The sequence below is a fragment of the Henckelia pumila genome, chromosome 2 (genome assembly GCF_033568475.1).
Source record: "Henckelia pumila isolate YLH828 chromosome 2, ASM3356847v2, whole genome shotgun sequence".
Classification (NCBI taxonomy): domain Eukaryota; kingdom Viridiplantae; phylum Streptophyta; class Magnoliopsida; order Lamiales; family Gesneriaceae; genus Henckelia; species Henckelia pumila.
The window spans coordinates 102,160,354-102,181,156 of record NC_133121.1 but is presented as its reverse complement, the minus strand read 5'-3'; the positions used below and the strand labels follow the sequence as shown (position 1 = coordinate 102,181,156).

Below are 20,803 nucleotides of genomic sequence, written 5' to 3'. Positions count from 1 at the left end.
AAACAACAACAATATACTCATTCAAGATTCAATCAAACTTCATAGTCGATAATAAGAAGATCGATACTATACCAGCTACAATCTTCAAACTGCACAAAGCTGCAACCTCGCAACTCCACTGGCTTCAAATCAATCTATCAAAAGAAGCCATCAATATCAATATCGGTGTTCAATCTCTTAATCAAACCTCAATCAATCAAAATGACGTAACGATATCCAAACTTCAAACTGACGACATAACGGCTATATTATGATAAACCAAAAACGCAGACAACATAATATCAATCCAAACAACTCATAACAATCATCATTCAAACATTCCAACTCAAATCCAACACATCTCCAAACTCACATTTTCGAAAATCACTTCAAAAATCATAACAATTCCGAATGACGCTCTATTTCAAAATCGACAGATAATAAACGATCAGAACTCTGCCAAGAACAACATACTCGAATCTCGAACGATTCTAACAACATCCAAAAATTAGAATGTATTTGATCGTAGAAAAACTTACGATAGAACGAAGCTCTCGCAGCCGTGATCGTTAATCTGCCTTCAGAAATAATTTCCAGCGGACGGATCGAGCTCGGGGAGAAATCTGAAAGCTTGGAAAAGCTTGGGAGGCGTCTCAAATGGTGGATGGCGTGATGGAGGGGATGATGGAGTGAAAAGAATAGTCAAAGGAGCTATAAATATCTAACAAATCCAAAATTTGCATTTTAGTCCCTAAAAAATCCAAAATTTACAAAAAGGACCCTGATCAAAATCAAGTCGGCTCTCGAACTCTGAAATCTCCGATTATCTCAAATAAAGTCAATTAAGATAAAATCAAGGCGTTACAATCGGCTAAGTGAATACTTGATTAAAAAGAGATATGTAAACGTTCCAATATGCACTTGTGTTTTCATCAAAAAAACAACATCCGAATGCGTAAGTATTGTTGTATGTGTTAATGATTTAAACATCATTGGAACGAATAAGGAGATTCAAAAAGTTTTGTTGTATTTTAAGGAAGAATTTGAAATGAAGGACCTTGGAAAAACCAATTATTGTCTGGGTTTGCAAATTGAACAAAAGGAATGTGGAATATTTGTTCACCAGTCAAATTATACAGAAAATGTCCTTAAACGTTTTAATATGGATAAATCAAATTCTTTAAGTACTCCAATGATTGTTACTTGTTAGATCATTACACTTAGAAAAAGATCCATTCCGTCCATGTGAAGACGACGAAGTTATTCTTGGTCCAGAAGTACCATATCTAAGTGCAATTGGCGCACTTATGTATCTTGCAAATTGTACTAGACCTGATATAGCGTTTGTTGTAAATTTATTGGCAAGATTCAGTTCATATCCAACAAAAAGGCACTGAAACAGAATTAAACATATATTTCGTTATCTACGAGCAACGACAGATCTGAGACTTTTGTATTAAAAAAATACCAATCAAAGTATAATTGGTTATGTTGATGCTGGATACTTATCTGATTCACATCAGACACATTCCCAAACCGGATATGTATTTACTCGTGGAGGAACTACAATTTTTTGGCGTTCACAGAAACAAACACTCGTAACAAATTCATCAAATCATGCCGAAATTATTGCTCTACATGAAACAAGCTGGGAATGTGTGTGGCTAAAATCGATGACCCAACATATCTAAACCTCGTGCGGATTATCAGTAGACAATGAGCCTGTGACACTATACGAAGTTAATGCTGGATGTGTTGCTCAAATAAAATAAGGATACATCAAAAGCGATAGAACCAAACATATTCCCCCTAAGTTATTCGCATTCACCCAAGAGCTTCAGAAGAATAAAGATATTAATATTCATTACATTCAATCAAGTGAAAACTCATCAGATCTCTTCGCAAAGGCACTTCCTACGACAATATTCAGAAAACATTAATATAACATCGGGATGCGCAATATACGAAATATGTGAAGAATCACTCGTGTTAACATGAGGGGGAGTTTACGTGGCTGCACTCTTTTTACGTTACTATGATTTTTATCCCAATGAGTTTTTCCTAGTAAAGTTTTTAACGAGACAATATAAAAACACGTAATGAAGACAATCATTGTATCACGATCATCATCACAAGGGAGAGTTTTGAAAATAATTAAGAGTTGAATGTTGAATATTAGTGTGTGATGATGTATGTGATTATGTATTTATTTTTGGATTATTCTAAAATGAGAATCTATAAATAGATCTCTTCATTTGTGATGAAAAACACAATTGAGTGAAGAAAATTTTAAAAAATATGTGGTTTGATATATTTTGAAAGTTTAAAAATTTTATTTTTTATTACAATTTTATTCATATTCAAAATACATGGAGAGTATGCATTAAAAAAATAAGACAGGCTGTTAAATATATAAATTCCACCGAGACAGGCAAACTGTATTATTATATTACTTTTGTCCACGATGTCCACCAGTTACAGTCCATCGAGGAGCCCAGCCAGCTTCAGGATGCCGTTGGGCGGCGGGGGCGGGGGCGGAGTGTCTAGGTTGAGATCCTCCGCTTTGAAAAAGCCTCCCGAGCCGCTTCGTCGAGCTGTCGCGGATTGTTTGTCCACTGCCGCTCCGACGAATCTCGAAGCATCCCGGACATTACGGGTTTGGATACATGCCACTTCTCGCTCAATTTTTCGCTTGCTTTCAGATCTTGTTTACTGTTCTTTGCTCGAAATTACCGGTGCTTTCTTGCCCTTGTATTTGGTATTTTGTTGGGTCAAATTCTGATTTTGAATGTGCATTGTGGGAATTTTTGTACGGGATGGGTCTTAGTGGGTGAATTGAGCTGGGAATTGATTCCGGGGTCGTGGATTGTAAAAAGGGAATGTTTTCCCCTGAAAATGTATGTGATCAAGATACCATGGGTAAATCTTTAATGTATCTGTTACTTTATAATTTCAGTTAAAAGTTTACTTTTTGTGGTGTTGATGCCATTTTTGTGCGATTTCTTTTACCTGTTGTAATTGTGTGCCTAATGAAACTGAGAAACTGACAATAAAAACAGCCAAGATGTGCGTAACTGCAGGATGTCTAGCAGACTGTTTCAGCACGACTTCGTAAATGATGTACTGACAGCATTCCAGATTCGTGCGAAACGTGTTGGTTAAGAATGAACTAATTATCCAAATTACAACACCAATCAAGCATTTTATTAGATTTCATCCATTGTTTTCACTTAAATTTGCTTCATTTGTTAAATGTACAAACCAATTATGACTGCGCCTTGTGCTGGAATTTGATTTCTGACTTTGGAAAAAAGTTCAGCTCTAAGTTCTCTTTATTCAGGCCTCACTTCAATATAGTCGTGTTGTTTTGCATTGATTTACTTATTAGACTCACCACTGATGGATATGTTCCAAGAGGTGAAAGGGTGAGTGATTTTATGTGACCCGGATTTGTTATTTTAATGGCAGGAATACCTGGCAACACATGCGACTATAGACTTGGCATATGTGGTGATTCTAGAGCACACTCTTGCCGAGAGGGAACGCAGGTAGGCAACTGCTTTTTAAATCAAGCTACTAGTTGTTACTTCAGTTAATGTCTCTTTTAATCGTATTCTGCCAGTATCTTTGCAGTTATGAATTTGTAGATTGGACCACAAACTATACCATTCTTAATGATCATCAATGTTTTATAATATTCGGCACTACATGTTTCATTCTTGATCTTTTATATCTTGTCCACATAGCATTTTGGAGATTGACCTCATTGTTTTTGATATTTTCATAGCATGAGACTTATTTTTTGCTGTGTATGAGCAGCCCAGCTGTAGTTGCGAGGTGCGTGTCACTTATCAAACGACATCTTTTAAGGTGATCTCCTCTGACCATTTTACAATTTTCTTCCTTTGGAGACCTTGGACATGAGAATGAATCATAAGTTGTATTTCATGATTCACAACATAAAGAGATATACTGTATGTATAATTTGTTCACAGTCCAACACAATCGTTGCTGCAAATTAAGGCTGGAAGTTTTGTTTTCATATTTATGGAAATCGAAAATTGTATCTTGAAAAACGTGTATGTGTTATAATCTATATGGACAACATAAGATCAGAAACACCATTAAAAAAAACGAAAATATTATTACAAAGCATTGCCTGACAGTGGCAGTTATTTTGACGTATTTACGTAGTCTAATAAAAATGTGTGATCACATTTTTACTTTGTTGACTCGCTGAGTAAGGACCAATTATAGTATCCCTGCCAGGCTCATTTGATCTCTTAAAAAGAAAACAGTTCAAAGTATTTTTATGTAGAAAATTCACGTGATTCCCATGCCTTTGCCGCAATAATTAAGTACAATAACAAATTAGCTTGGTGTGGATGGTTGGCAAGGAATAAAGTGCTTCTACGATTGGGCAATACATACGCTGGCTCATGAAACTAATTTATCTAATTATCTCATCCTGAAATCCTCTTATTTATTGCAGGTATAAACCCAGTGAGGAGACATTGCTGCAAATTGACCGGTTTTGCATCAGCATAATTGCTGAGTGTGATGTGAACCCTAACCGTAAATTAGCACCATGGTCACGTTCCTTAAGCCAACAATCTGGAACTGTGCCATCTATAAATGTAAATCCTTTGCCTGTATCAAGTTTTGCGACTGGAGCGCTTGTTAAATCCTTAAATTATGTTCGCTCTTTAGTAGCCCAACACATCCCGAAACGATCATTCCAACCAGCAGCTTTTGCTGGAGCCCCATCAGCATCAAGACAATTACTTCCAACCTTGTCATCTTTATTAAGCAGATCATTTAGTGTTCAATTAAACCCTGCGAATGGTAAAGAATCTCTGGAGAGCAAAGATGCATCTGTGACATCTGTTTCTGAATCTCCAATTGCTGAAGAAGTTGATGAAATTGAAGATGATGAATTTTTAGCAACTGATGTTTTCAGATGGCGCTGGTGTGGAGATCAACAGTCATCACTTCTGTTGCCCAAAAGGTGCTATTCTTATGTTTTCAGCTGCTGCATTCAGCTAATTATGATACATGATTTTGCTTTAATGATTTCTCTAATGCTCGGGTACAGTGAACTTATGCTGAATTCCCCAGAAGTGCGTTCTCGTAACTTTTTAGAAGTAGGCGCTGCAGCTCTTCTTGTGGGGGACATGGAAGCGAAAATGAAGGGTGAAGCTTGGAGAATATTTGGGAGTGCAGACATGCGATATCTTGATCAGCTTTTGCAGCCATCACTGCTCACCACCGTTACCAATTCTGCTTCAGCCTTTTCACATTTAAGAGCAATAACAGCGCTGAAACGCACTAAATCAGGATCTAACCAAATTTGGCATGTTCGATTTCTTTGATTATTTTCTTTTGAAATGCAAAATGCGGTCTAACCTTAAATGCTCATGCTATCCTACATATATTTTCTGTACTCCATTCAATTATGTTATGCATGAGATATAGGCGCATTCTTCTTCCTTTATCATATTTTGGCATTCATAATATAGACTATATAGTTGTGATCCAAAATTCCAGTATTGTTGTCTGGTAGAGCCATAATCGAATGATGACCTGTATTGTCCATTCTGAAGTGGGTATGGTTTTTATGGTTGAGCATACTCAGTCTTCGCACACTAGAGACTATGAGGTCTTATGTACAGTAATCATCTTTATGTGCAGTATGAATGCTTTACTTAAGTTGCCTACTTTTGTTGGGGGATTAAGATTTGGAGAAGCCTCTGCATTTAAATCTGTGTAATTGTCTGTGATACCCCTCAATTTAACTGACTAATATTATGAATAGGTGGATGTATAAGTTTAAATGTGAGAGAAAGACTACGTGATTTGTTTAAGGTGTGATGGTAATTGCCTGTCCAATGTCAAATTGTGGGATATGTGAGAGTGGCTTTACAAGACCATGTATTGAACTCCTTTAGAAACTGAGGTTAATTATTTACACTACATTTGAATTCAAAATAGTTGCTAGTAGAACACATTGCTGCTTGTGAGGGGTTGGGGCACGAACAATGTTTGAGATTTTAGGGTGTCGGAGCTTTAGATTGACGTGACTGGTTCCTGCGGACTGTTTTGTTTTAATTCTTTGCTCAGTTATTCGAAAGTCTATGAGCTCATGTGCTTTATCTACTACTTTTACATAACCCTGCATAATGTATATATTTAGCGAAAAGATGGAGTATGAGATAACCTATATCTGTCCTTTTTATTGGTTACGAATATGTGTTATGATATTAGCTATATTCTTCTCTGGTGAGTACTCTTCCTTTATTGCGTATGAGGTCAAACACATGTGCTCCGAACAAGATGAAAACATAGATTTAAATTATCAGATATCCCTGTGCATAGATTACAGTTGTATTCATAGTAATTATAATGATCAAGAGGAATAGTATGAGGTTGGTTCTTGGCCACTGATTGTGACATATAACTTAGATATCACATGGTTTTAAAAGGATGCCTGATGGAAATTAGTTCTTAAGGAGTTGGTGGAATTGGTGAAGCATACCAAACAGAAAACTCTTTAATTATAACATGCAAGTAAAGCTTGGAGGTACTTTCATCAATGGCATCCTGTAGCTTCTTACTTTTTGCATGTGTTGTGTGAGCATACAAGAGAACTAGTAAAGTGAATGGATCTTTTGTTCTTTCTACGTAGTAGTGGTTTGATCAATGCTTGTTTTCTTTATATTTTTCACCTCAATAGAACTAATAAAGTGAATGGATCTTTTGTTCTTTCTAATTAGTAGTGGTTTGATCAATGCTTGTTATCTTTCTATTTTTCACCTCAAGTCACACCAAGTTTTGTTGACCTCACCTTCAAACTAAATATATTTTAGAAGTTTCTATACGACGTTTTATATCTAAGCGATGCTCATATTTTTCTTGTTACATGCTATTTTGGATGTGGTTTGAATTTCTATTAATTTATCTTCTATATTCAGGGAAGATTCTCATTCAAGCACCTTCCGCCCTCGTGCAAGACCACTTTTTCAATATCGTCATTACAGGTAAAGATTGAAGAATGTTTCTTCATTTGTGTAATTGTGTTAATGACATGCCATCATGCTATGGTTCAACTACTTGTGGATGATTAATGATGTCAAAACTCCCTTGTGTGCTTATTTGATGTTATTCATGTGTTGGGATGCCTACTTACATTTGTTTATATCACTCTTACTGACTGATATGTTACATTTTTGGTTCTTCCTTGGCCATTTATTCCTGAATCTACATTCGTGTCCATCGACATCATATGTCTTCGAACGAGCTAGTTGATTTTTTTTTGAATCTCCCTGTCTTCTCTCTTCTCTCTCTCTCATATATTTTTATTTGTTTCAGTGAACAACAACCTTTGAGGTTGAATCCTGTAGAGGTGTGCGAGGTTATTGCTGCTGTTCACTCAGAGACACCTTCAGCCAATTCCAATCTCTCGACAATTTCATCTAAGTTAAGACACAATGGAAGGCCATCGATGGATGTTGCTGTGAGCGTTCTTGTCAAACTTGTAATTGACATGTATGTTCTGATGCATTTGCTTACATCTGCGTAATCTATAAGATAAATTGGAGTTTTGTGTAATTCATGCATTCGCAGGTGTATACGATTTTGCTGGGCTGTATGAGTGAATGTGAGTTATGGAAACACAGTTGTTCATGAGATTTGACGGGGATTAATGGTGTTACTTCTATGGAAAGATGGCATGATGTTTGAAAGCTCTTCTATTTCAATTCAATAAGAATAGGTTACTAATTCCTTCATTGTGCTAATCTGAGAGCCAGCGTGCATTGTACTTTAGAATGTTTTTATTAGAGTCTTTGGTTTTTTATGGCCTTTTATTTGGGCCTGATAGTTTCTTATTGTCCACAAAATAGCATGCAGAAAATGTCAAAAGAGCTGTCTTTGACAATATAGATTGAGCATAAGCAAGTAAGCTACTTAGTGTTCAAAATGTACAAATAGTGATTTCAACTATAATTGACTGAATTCAGTTCTTAGCTTTCGTTTATGATAACCGAAGCTGTGTATGCTATAAAGAAGGCTGCTTAGCTTGATAGTTCAAATGATAATTTCTAACCTTGTTTTGCAGGTATGTTTTGGATTCTGAAACTGCTGCTCCTCTCACTCTATCCATGTTAGAGGTACTTCTTTCTTCACGTTTAGTTATATATTTAATCCGTAGGTATAGTTACGTATTTTCTGTATGATGTAGGACATGCTAAATTCTTCTAGAGTGATGTCAAAAGCTCGAGCTTTTGATTTAATTCTAAACCTTGGTGTTCATGCACATCTGTTGGAACCTCCAGCTCCTGATGGTTCCACAGTAATTGAAGAAGAGCATCCCAAGGAAGTATATTTCGAAAATGGAGCTCAAATTTCCTCTATGGGAAAGAAAAAATCCAACAATATCAATAAAAGGGAAAATTCGCCAGCTATTGATAAGTTTGAATGTTGGATTTTAGGCATTCTCTTTGAGATTCTTCTTCATCTTGTTCAGGTACATTCTAAATGAATCAATCTTTCTTTTATGCAGAACGCTTCATAATCATCTTATTCTTCATAATCATCTTATTAACCCTGATGGTTGATGTGGGATAAAGCTCTTTGTATTTCTATCGATATAAGATATGCGGAACTGACAATCAAATAAATTTAAATGAGATGAAATTTGATTGGCTACTGTAACAGTTGCAAATAATCTCGAGTCCCTGCTGGTTGATGTGGGATATATCTCTTAGTATTTCCATCAATATAAGATATGCGGAATTGACAATCAAATAAATTTAAATGAGCTATACTTTGATTTATATTTAATTGTTGCAAATAATCTTGAGATTACTAATTTAGGCTACTTCAACCACGTTTGAAAGCCTTATGTTGAGTTGTGCAAAGGGCATCGATTTAGTAAGATTATACATATTATAATTTGGGTGTAAAGAAAATTTTGGATGATGCAAACTCCCAGAACTTTGCCTGCCAAGTACAAGAGAAGCTGAGTTTTTTGGACTGCTCTCAGGTTTTGGACTGTTTGATAGTTCTTCTAAGTTAGAAATCTGGAGATTTTCCCCTTCTTCAAAAAAAAAAAAAAAAAAGAAAAAGAAAAAGAAAAAGAAAAAGAGAAAGAGAAAGAGAAAGAAAAAGAAAAAGAAAAGAAAGATATCTGAAAATTGCTGTTTTAAGCTTTAGCACCGTGAAATGTATGCAGTTGCTATATTATGGATTAATCTTCTTATATTAGTATTCCATCTCGTCCTCCAACTTCCACATTGTTGATGGTGAACCAAACTGAGTTAGTTAGTTAGATATCTGACTATTTCTTCTACTAATTGCTTTTTCAATGTATTAAAAGAAGGCCATCGTTGTTATGTTGATGTTGAGGTTCCCCTTCATATTCTTCTTTTCATCCCAATTAAACATAGAGTTGATCACGTAGTAAAGTATTGGCTGACAGTTGTGCCCGCCTGCGATGAACATGGCAATTTCTTTTCTTTTTTTTTGGATCAGTCATGGATGTGCTTGTGAGTCACTCGTTTTTATTCCTTGCTTTTGATGTCTCTGCAAAAAATTATGTTTACTAGCCATAAAATTTTCCTGGGAATACATTTATTCTCCCAGAAAATACACCCAATAGCGAATAAATGAAATTGCCTCTTATTTTACTGCAATTTAAAATTTTTTATCTGTCATTTTACGTTATTCCTCAGCGCTTTTGTGATTCCATTGAATTTGATATGATATGCTAGGAGCGGTGTAAATTCTGATTTTTCTTCTGTAATGGTTTGATGCTTTTAGAGTGAATTTTAAATATTTTTTCTCAAAATTAACTATAAAATTCCTGGTTATCATGATAATATAGGTTAGAAATTTGGCCCGCGAATGGTTTTTTTTGTAATGCCAGGTGGGCCTCTGTTCAGTGGACCTTGTACATTGCTCTCTTTTTTGGTTTATGATAATGAACTATCATTTCAAGAAAAAAAAAGAATGGAATCACATGTGTGTAGGTTTTATGTTGACTAGAATGAAATTCTGGCATTTGCAACCCAACTTGTTGGAGGCTTATCGTGATGGTATGCATTGGTCTCCATACTGGTGAAAAACTAAAATATTGTGATTATGAGAGACATCAATTATCTAGTTAAGTATCTTTTACTCGTGAAATTTTCGGATTGCTCCATTGTATTGAAATTAATGATTACTCAGAAAGAGTCTTCAGTGAATTTTGCTTTAGTTTTTCTCTGTTACTCCGTGTGTGTATTTGTTTAGACCACGTAAGCTGAAAATGTCCTCCAAACGTAGTACCAAACTAATGAGATATATTTCTAAATTCTAATAATGTGGCTAAATTATTGCTACTCGAGTTTATATTTTTTTATCTGATTGGTGGTGCCGTCATGGCCCCCCCCTCACCCCAACTAGCTTTTTTTTATATGTTTCAATATCTTCATATCTTCAAATTCGAATATTTTTTCTTGTATCAAAGTTCCTCAGAGATACACGACTGTTTCTCAGATTGAAGAGAAAGAAGAGTCTGTCTGGGCTTCTTCCTTGAGCTGTTTACTGTATTTTGTCTGTGATAGAGGCAAAATTCGGAGGAGCAGATTAAAAGGTCTTGATATTAGAGTGAGTACATCTACAGCCTTATTTCAGTAGTAATCTTTGTAATCATCTCTTTTTTATTATTAATGCTAGTAAGTTTCCTATAAAAAAAAAGTACGTCAGTTGTTGAGAAAATAATGATTATGTCATTCCAAGTAGTCGTGGAATATTTCATGATCAATTGAAGTCGTATATGATATATATCCTTCGCCATTTATAAAACTTTATTTTCCATCTGTACTAGCTATGAAAAGACTGTTTATTTCTAATTTGTACTTGTTTTTCCAGTTTTCTCATTGTGTGGGATTTGAGCTCTCCCTCTACCTTCTGTTTGGGTATTTATTCTATGGGCAAACATTTATATTTTAGCTTTGAATTCTATTTTCACAGGTTATTAAGGCACTCGTGCAGATCAGCCGAAGAAACTCTTGGGCACAAATAGTTCATTGCAAGCTTATTTGCATGATGACTAACATGTTTTATGAAGTGTCCGAGCTACCTGAGAAAGTTGTTTCAACTGCCCCATTGTTTATTATTAAGCAAGTTGACCTGATTGGGGGAATTGATTTTATATTTGTGGAGGTATTATTCTAATTAATTCGTGGAAAATAGCGTGAGTTTGCTGTGCTAGAGAAGATTGTATTTTTTTTGACATTAAGAATTGAAGGACTTGATCTACCTTTTCCTAAGTTAAAAAACTTAGCTTCGTCATCTTTTATCTATGCTGTAATGAATGCATTATTGTGAATAATCCACCCTTATAACTAGCTGAATGCGCCTGATTTGTGTTCATCCTTGAAAGTTTTTGCTGTACTTCTTATTGTGGTGGTCCCTCCATTTACCACATAATAAAAATTTTAGTGGTAATTCTGTTGATTGAACAGTTGAATCTTTCATATTTTAGTGGTAGTCCCTACTGGAATGAGTTTTGAAAGAGATTGAGCGAAGTGCTCCGCTTGTCACTTTCCCCTTGATGCTGATATGCTGTGAAAATGATAGTTCCATGTAAGGAGATAGTGGAACAGATTTTGAATGGGAATTATTAATTTTTTTTATATAAATCATGCTTTCAACCTTTCATTTTTAGTGTGCTTTTGAATACGGCCATAAACCTACACTTTCTGGTTTTCCACTCATTGAATTCCAAGCTTGTCAGTCTCCTTTAATTATGCTTTATTGAAGATACATTTTTTGGGGGTCTTTTTGAGGCACAAAGTGCACGTAGAAATATTGCTAAATCTATATGCCTTTTTGTTTTGGAATGCAGTTTGTGTTTTCAAATTCAAGAGAGGAAAGAAGAAATCTATATCTGGTGCTCTTTGACTATGTTTTGCATAAAATAAATGAGACGTGCATGGCATCTGGAGTTTCTGAGTATAGTGATGATGAGGTTCGACCTATTGCTACCTTGCTCATGCTTGCAGATGCGCCTGAAGCTATGCATATTTCTGTCAAGCTGGGTGTTGAAGGTATTGTGGAACTGTTGAGGAGATCTGTTTCTACCGCATTGTCCACGTATCCTAATAACGATCGCCTTGTGATGGTAAACTTCGACTTCTTTATTTGTCGGCACAATCATGGCTTTATATTTTATTTCCCGTGTGAATAAGTACTAGGACAAGTCTATTTGAGATTCAGTTTTACACACAAGAAGGTTTTAAGAGTAGCTTATGTTTTATGTTCTAAACTTCCTACCTCAATGCCATTCTCTCTCTGTTTTTTTCCCTGGTTAAAGGCTTGATTCTCTAAAATGTGCAGTTCTATTGGATTGCCGATTGCTAAAGACGTCTTAATTTTCCACTTTTTAGTCGTTGCTCTTCAAACCTTTTACTAGTTTTCTTAACAAACTGCATGCCTTGGACCCCTTTTCCCACTTGTAATTCCTTGTAGGGGTGGATTAGGAATTTTTTTCGATTTTGCTCACACATACATGTAAGAAGTGGGTTTTGATTAAAAATCCATTAATTTAAATTGAACAATATCTGTTGCAGCTTTTAGAGAAAGTTGTGGAGAAATTTGACACCCTCATAGGATCATTCACTCACCTTGACCAAGAATTTAATCAAATGATTCAAATCACGAAATCATTCAAGTATGTCAAAAGCCTTGGTGGAGGTCTTGGGAGTGTTGGTGCTGTGAAGGCAAAGCTCTCTTGGACAACTTTGCATTCTCTTCTACATTCTGAGCGGGATGCTTATCGTCACAATGGGTATTTGTGGCTAGGGGACATACTCGTTGCTGAAATAAGTGAGGAAGGAGATGTGAGTCTCTGGTCGAACATTAACAGCTTGGAGCAGAAAATATCCCTTGCTGCAGTTAATGACTATTCTGCTGATTTTGATGTACCTATATCAATTTGGCTTTTGTGCGGGCTTCTCAAATCTAAAAATAGCCATATCCGATGGGGATTTCTATTTGTGCTGGAGCGGCTGCTGATAAGGTGCAAATTTTTGCTTGATGAGAGTGAAGTCCAGCATGTAATAAGAGGTGATTCTGCAGTACATATACCTGACAAGAGTCGTCTTGAGAAAGCAAATACAGTGATCGATATTATGAGCAGTGCCTTATCCTTGATGGCTCAAATAACTGAAACTGACCGTATGAATATTCTGAAGGTAAATAATCTATAATGTTATTTGTTAAAATGTATTTAACCTGGAAGACTGATATGAAGAAGTATAAATTTATCCAATATAGCTTTAATGGTACGGCCTCATCCACTTATGTTAAGGAAGGAGGTGAAGAGCACATTTCTCAAAATGTTTGTTGAAGACATCAAGGCCATTGGCCATGTGGTTTCTCTTCTATATTTTTATCCTCTCATGGTAGAGTACTGCCAAGGGATCTGTTGGTGAATGCTTGGAGAAACTTGAGATTCCCTCTCAGGATATTATTTTTTACATGACATGCTGTATTATGGCATGCATGAATATTGCTGTTGGTGAAAGTATTAATGTTTTTAAGTGTCTGACCTTGTCTTGGGATGTCATACTTTTACTAGGACAGAGAAACTTAGGCAAACAGATATATTTCTCTGCCTTTCTTACTACTCTGCAGATAAAGAATAATTTGCTGGCAGGGATATGCTTTACATTGATACTGCTTGATAATCGAGTAGCTTGTGTATTAAACGGAAGTGAGGTCGTATGAATATTTTTGTTGTGTATACTAATACTCTGTTGTTTTCTTTTCCTCTGCATGAACAGATGTGTGATATTCTGTTCTCTCAATTGTGCTTGAAAGCAGTCCATATGCCATTTGGAGATATGAAGCAAGTAAAAGATTCTAGTGATTCAGATTGGAAAAGGAAGGTGGAGGGTGCAGAGCGTTTCTCCTTTAATGAGAACCTTGGCCAGGATGATATTATTGGAGATGAGAACAGCAAACATGGGAAAGATGTACATTATTCAAACTTGGAGACTGCATCCATGGCAGCACTGCTTCTTCATGGACAAGCCATTGTTCCCATGCAATTGGTTGCTCGTGTTCCTGCTGCCTTATTGTATTGGCCTTTGATCCAGCTTGCAGGTGCCGCTACCGATAATATTGCATTGGGTGTCTCTGTAGGTAGCAAAGGAAGAGGTAATCTTCCAGGTGGCACATCAGATATTAGAGCTACACTTCTCTTACTTTTAATTGGTAAATGTACAGCAGATCCTGCTTCTTTCTCTGAAGTAGGTGGAGAAGAATTCTTTAGGTAACTTTTCAGTTTACACTCTTTGACGATCAGAATCTTACATTTTAATGACCATTTAAAAGAATATATTTTTATGCGTATTTGGCAGGGAATTGTTGGATGATACAGATGCTAGAGTGGCATATTACTCTTCAACCTTTCTTTTAAAGGCAAGTATTTGATGTCCTTTGCTGATGTTGAGCTGTGAAATGTGACTGTAACAATATTAAACCTCATAACAATTTATATTTGGCAGAGGATGATGACAGAGGAACCAGAAAGTTACCAACGCATGCTTCAAAGTCTTGTTTTAAGAGCTCAGCAGGTGATTTTTTAATAATTATTTAATTGGATGAAACATGTGGTATTGGGTTAGCTTTGGCTGTTTCGGAAAATATACTTATTGAAATAGAAGAAAACAGAAACATATGAATAGGAAGTTCAGTTTGTGTTGCATCCTTTGTTGTCCAGATATATGACACTGGGTTTCTTTTGATCTGAAAATTTAGTGGGGCCCTGTTCTCACAAATAACACGTGTGACGTAAATGGCTAAATGCAAAGCATGACATACATCCCAAGTTTATTCACAAGCAAAAATATGCGGAACTAACAAGGGATTCCTGTAACATGCAAATAATGCTTGGTATTTGATGTTCTGATAGACGTTTTCCTTTTTCCTTCTCTTATTTACAATCTCTCATCTTGGTTTGCTAATACTTTTGTCCCACGGAGAATAGACTTAGCATTTATTCTGTGATACCAGTGCACACAACAGAATCTTCGTAAATGCGCTTTCTTCTTGTGATCATGAAACATTCTGGGATTTGATGTGGGTTATGCTTCTATTTACAGAGCAACAATGAAAAGCTTTTGGAGAATCCATACCTCCAGATGCGTGGTTTGCTCCAACTGTCCAATGAATAGTGTTTTTTTAATTTGATTGGTCTTATTTGATGGATTAGTCGTTCGCCAAAATTGACGACGGTTTCTTGCTATGGAGTAACATGTGTTTTGAAGTGAGATGCAAGATGCTTAACTTTTATCATGCATCTTATGGAGTTGGCCATATATTCTTCATGAGCTTTTTGTTCGTCAGAGTGGTGTTCAGATCCAAGCGGCACAGTTGATCTTCTCTGAAATGCTGAAATATCCAGCCTGCAAAAGAAGATGTGTTTTGCATTAGCCTGATAATTATGAAATGGCTGCACGTTTGCAGCAAGATTTGCCTCGACAGGCTGAAATGTATTGAAGATCTGATCTTTGTGCCATCTTCAGGTACTTTACCTCCACCTTCTGTTTCCGAGATAATCTTCCAAAACTTAAATATTTGCGTTTGTGATCCAAATGTTGATTGGCTAACTTTTGTCATCTAAAGCTTTTGGATTAAAAGTTTTTCCGGGATTTCTTTATGTGTAATTGGTTAATTTCTGGAAGTTATAATTATTAGTTTATTTTAATTATTTAAGTGGGAAAAATAGTTTATGAATTATGATGTGTTGGCATATGAAAACACTAGCTGGTGGGCCAGTGAACGGCAGCCTTTGAAATAAGAACACACGTTACATTTCCACTGTAATTACACCAGGTCTACCCTCTTTGCTAAATTCCCAGTATGCTACTAATATGATTCCTATGAGAGTTTCATCCTGAATCTGTTCCAGTCGGCGTGATTGGTTCCCCCTTCTCCAATGGGAAAACTTGACAATTTATTTAGTCTGTTTAAAAAAAAAAATAATCATCACCTCCTACTTCCCAGTTTCTTGAGTTCGCCCTCGAGTCCAAGTTAATGTGACTCTTACTTTCCTGGTGATAATTGTTGCTCTCTTCTGTTTTTCATGTGGAAGCAGTATTGGCATGTACATATGATGAATATCAAGTCTGCTGATCTGGAATTCTTTCTGATGCCATATCCTTATTCATCCGAATTGCTGAAGTCTTCGGGCGAGCTTCAGAGCTCTGTTTTTGTTTTGATGCAACTGAGAGAAGGTTGGCAAGAACAGAGTAATTCAATTCTGGTGGTTGGAGATCCATCTGTACATAATTAGCTTGAAATTTTGGTGACCTTTTCTCGTTCTCTAATATTTATTTTTAAAAATTTTCCAAATTTGTATAGAATTACTGTGTTCTTGTTTGTTTACTTAGGATTGCCATCATCCTAGGCAAAATAGAAAAGATTGTCTGTAATTATAGAACCTGTAAATAACTTAAATTTGTGCAAGTTTTAATGCATTCCTCATTGATTGGGTTAATAGGAGGATTTTTACATGCATAATAGGCTTCATATTAACTATGGCTATGCATACAAGTCACAAAAGTCATATCGATTGATTCATGCAATTAATTCAATATTTTGCATCAATATACTATATATTATTTTTAATGTATAATCTTAATCATTGAATTGGAAAACATGGAATTCCTAGATTTAATTTGGAAGGCAAACAAGAAAATGAAAGAGAGAGATCAGCCCAGCAGACCGCAACACAACCGATAATCTTTTATCATCTATACTATTAATTAAAGTTGACGTTTACATGCTGATAAACTTTAAAAGATATCGTTTGGTTCGATGATGAGATAAATAATACATAGATAAGTAATATAATGTAATATAAAATAAATAAAAAATGATAGTTAATATAGTTTTTGATTTGATTAATAGATTATAGTTTATTTGATTTGATTGATTAAATTTATATAAAAATGATAAATGATCATTTTGTTCTTTTAAGAATAAATAAAATATGAATAATATTATTTATAAGGGTAATATAGTAATTTAAATTCAATTATTTGATTGATATAAAATAAATAATTAATAGATGGATAAATAGTATGACGAAAAAAACACGGGATTAGATATGATAAGTTATACATGTACTAATTATACTTGTACCAAACAGATAAATTACCATTTTGTTCTTCAGCGGTGTTTTATTTGAAATTACGATTATGTCTTAATAATTATATAATTTTTACTTATATTTTTTTATTTTCTTAAAATAGTCTCTTTTTTATGTATTTATTTCAGTTATATCTTTATTTATATTTTTCAATTCAATCATATATTTATCTACATTATAAATTTTAAGATAATTATATGCCTCGTAAAAAATATGAAAGAATCATTCATTTAAAAATAAAAAATTCTTGATTCAAATAATTAATAAATAAATAAAACTATCATAAACTATATAAGCACGCGATACATGTAAATGTGGCTTTTTTATTAAAATAATATAAAATTATAAAAAATTTATAAAAATAAACCATTTTTTAAAACTTTATAAAACTATTACAATCCTGGACACTAAGTCCCGGATTTGGCAGGCCTCTGCCATGGTGGCAGAACTATGGCAGGGCTCCTGCCATACCGGGACAAAGTGTATCGAATTCCTTATTTATTTATTTATTTGAAATTTGTAAAAATAATAAATAAAATATAGTTAATAATATTTAATTAAATAATCAAATATTTTAAATATTTTTTTATTAAAATAAGTACCATAAAATAAAAGTCATTTCATTTAATTAATTTCTCTAATGTTTCATAAATTAATTAATTGACTAAAATTTTAAAATAATTATAATTAGTTTTATTAATTACACTATTAATATGAATATTAAGTGCTTAAGTTATAAACAAATTTCTTGTGCTACGTCAGTACACAACTTTTCGGTAATTTTAATAAAAAAATTAATATAAAAATAATTTTTTAATAAAATAAACTAATTTTAAAAACTTCATAAAACTAGTACAATCCGAAACAATTTATCCCGAATTCAACCGGTGTTCTACCATGAGTTCTACCATAGTGGCACAACACCTGTTGAATCTGGGACAGAGTCTTCCGGATTCAAAAAGTTTCATTACTTTTTTTGTCAATAAATAGTTTCGGATAAAATAAGAAATTGAAAAAAAAAACTTATTTTTTAATTGAGTTAATTCACTACATAAAAGAATATTTAATTAAAGGTTATTATAATAAAAAAATTAAATATTGTCTGTATTTAAAAATAATCTTTAAATTTTAATATTAATATTAAAGTGATTTTATTTAATATATCATAATATTTTATTATTTTTAAATGTAACATTTTGTTAAATGATAAATACTATTAATATTTAATACTAATGTTAATATTAATCTTAAATTAATTTTATGTTTTTTAAATATTTATTATTATAATATTTTTTAAATATATTTAGATTATTATCATATTTGTTGAATTTGTTTCTAATTTCATTCGAGTGATTTGTTAAAATTTAATATGTAATAATTAATTATTTTATTAATTGTATATTTCTTGATAATAATGTGTTTAATGTTTTTTGTACAATTTTTACTTGTAATATGAATTAATGTTTTTTTAAAAATCGTAACTTACTTTTCATTAGTTTTTGTGTCGTAATTTCTCTATTTTTTATAGAAAATATTTGTAAATTAAATTAATTATTATGTTTTATGAAAAATTAAATTTATAAATTCTAATATTTTAATACAAAATATTATCAAATAAAACCATAATAATAATATTATACTAATTAAACTTATAACTGTAATTTTTTTTTTACTTTATATACTCATATTAGCAATATTAATACACTACTTAATATTTATATTAATAGTGTAATTAATAAAACTAAATCTAATTATTTTATAAATTTAGTCAATTAGTTATTTTTATGAAAGATTAAAATTATTTTGGTACATGAACTATTGATAAAATGTCAAATTGATACATAAACTATTGAAAATGGTTTAATTGGTATATGATCAAACTTAAAAGGAAATTTCACCCTTGAACTAAATTGCCTTTAAGTTGAATATTGTTATTAAATTGATTAATTGAACTACATACATATTTTTGTCTTTTAAATAATTATATTAATTACAATTTTAAATATAAATTCATATTTACTAATTACTATACTATAAAAAGAAGATTATATATTATGTATAAGAAAAAATTTTCAACAAATGTTTAGATCATAAATGAAAATATACACACACATATATTATTTTTAATTTGATTAATATAAATAATAAATTTATAACATAGATGAACAGGAAAATATCTTTTATTATATAATAGATTATATATTCAAAAATAATATATATTAAAAATATCTTTTATTATATATTTTTAATATATATTATTTTTGAATATATAATCTATTAATTGTTATATATACATGTGTGTATATGCATGTTTGTATTAATTAATATTTAAAATATTTCGTACAATCAGTACGATCTTTTTTTATAATATAAAATTTAAATAAATATAAATTTATACTTATAATTGTATTAATAAAATAATTTTGAAAAATAAAATAAGTATCTATTTTAATTTTTAAAAAATATTAGGCTTTAAAATAATGTAGGTAAATGGTAAAATTGACTTTATAAGTTGATTATGTACAAATTAAACCATTTTCAACGTGCCCACAATATTAATTTTTTATTATAATTCCATTTAATTAAATATTTTTTATTTAGTGAATTAACTCAATTAATTTTCTTTCGTTTTTTTATTCTATCCGAAACCATTTATCGACAAAAAAATAATGAAACCTTTTGAATCCAAGAGAATCTATCCCGGATTCAATAGGTGTTGTGTCATTATGACAGAACTCATAGCATAATACCTGTTGAATCCAAAACATATTGTTTTGGATTGTACTAGTTTAATGAAGCATTTAAAATCGATATATTTTATAAAAAAATAATTTTTATATTAATTTTTTAAAAAAATTCGAAAAGTTGTGCGCTGTCGTGACAAGGAATTTGTTTCTGACTTAACTACTTAATATTTATATTAATAAAACTAATTTTAATTTAGAAATTTAGTCAATTAATTAATTTATTAAAGAAAAATTAATTAAATGGAATTACTTTCATTTTATGATAATTATTTTAGTGCATAAATATTTAAATCTTTGATTTATTAATTAAATATTGTTGACTAGATTTTATTTATTATTTTTAATAATTTCAATTTTTTTTTTTAAAAAAAAAAGAATTCGGGACGCTTTGTCCCGATTTGGCACGAGCCTGCCATGGTTCTGCCACCATGGCAGAATTCCTGCCAAATCCGGGACTCCCGGATTATAATAGTTTTATAAATTTTTATTAAATGGTATATTTTTATAATTTATATTTAATTTTATATTATTTTTTAAAAAAAGCCTAAATGCGAGAGGATGTCACAGATAAAAAAAAATTTTAAAAAATTTAACGTTTCACCATTGTTTAATTAAATTTATTTTAATTACTTTCTGATATATATATAGTGTCTATATATGGTTGGGTGGGCCTGGATCAAAAAAGTCCAAAACGAGAAGTAAGGGCCCACACACTTCATTCAAAAGGGAAAACAAACGCTCCATTATACGCGCGGCATCGGAATATTTTTTTAAAGTTTTTTTATTTGTATTGACTAATTTGCCCCTCTCAATATCTTTATTTCCTTAATTAATTATTTATTATACATTGAATAGCCATCAAATCATGGAGTTG

The 20,803-nt window shown here is 32.6% G+C and overlaps 1 protein-coding gene across 1 annotated transcript; it reads left to right on the top strand.

Moving 5' to 3' along the window:
* Positions 1 to 2,443: 2,443 nt before the first annotated feature.
* LOC140880657 (uncharacterized) lies at positions 2,444 to 16,528 on the top strand. The gene is made up of 18 exons (XM_073285286.1): positions 2,444 to 2,635; positions 3,448 to 3,527; positions 3,799 to 3,849; positions 4,472 to 4,987; positions 5,075 to 5,332; positions 6,951 to 7,016; positions 7,348 to 7,524; positions 8,096 to 8,147; positions 8,219 to 8,503; positions 10,516 to 10,626; positions 10,993 to 11,184; positions 11,870 to 12,145; positions 12,594 to 13,217; positions 13,809 to 14,299; positions 14,388 to 14,448; positions 14,535 to 14,603; positions 15,132 to 15,554; positions 16,127 to 16,528. The coding sequence occupies exons 1-17, from the start codon at positions 2,444 to 2,446 to the stop codon at positions 15,201 to 15,203; spliced, it is 3,573 nt and encodes a 1,190-aa protein (XP_073141387.1). The 3' UTR covers positions 15,204 to 15,554; positions 16,127 to 16,528.
* The last annotated feature ends 4,275 nt before the right edge of the window (positions 16,529 to 20,803 follow it).

Excerpts from the sequence above, each read along its gene's own strand:
- LOC140880657 (XM_073285286.1), top strand. The coding sequence starts at position 2,444 with ATGTCCACCAGTTACAGTCCATCGAGGAGCCCAGCCAGCTTCAGGATG. Across the intron at positions 2,636-3,447 it reads AAGCATCCCGGACATTACGG|GAATACCTGGCAACACATGC; the intron begins GTTTGGATACAT and ends TTTTAATGGCAG. Across the intron at positions 12,146-12,593 it reads ATAACGATCGCCTTGTGATG|CTTTTAGAGAAAGTTGTGGA; the intron begins GTAAACTTCGAC and ends TATCTGTTGCAG.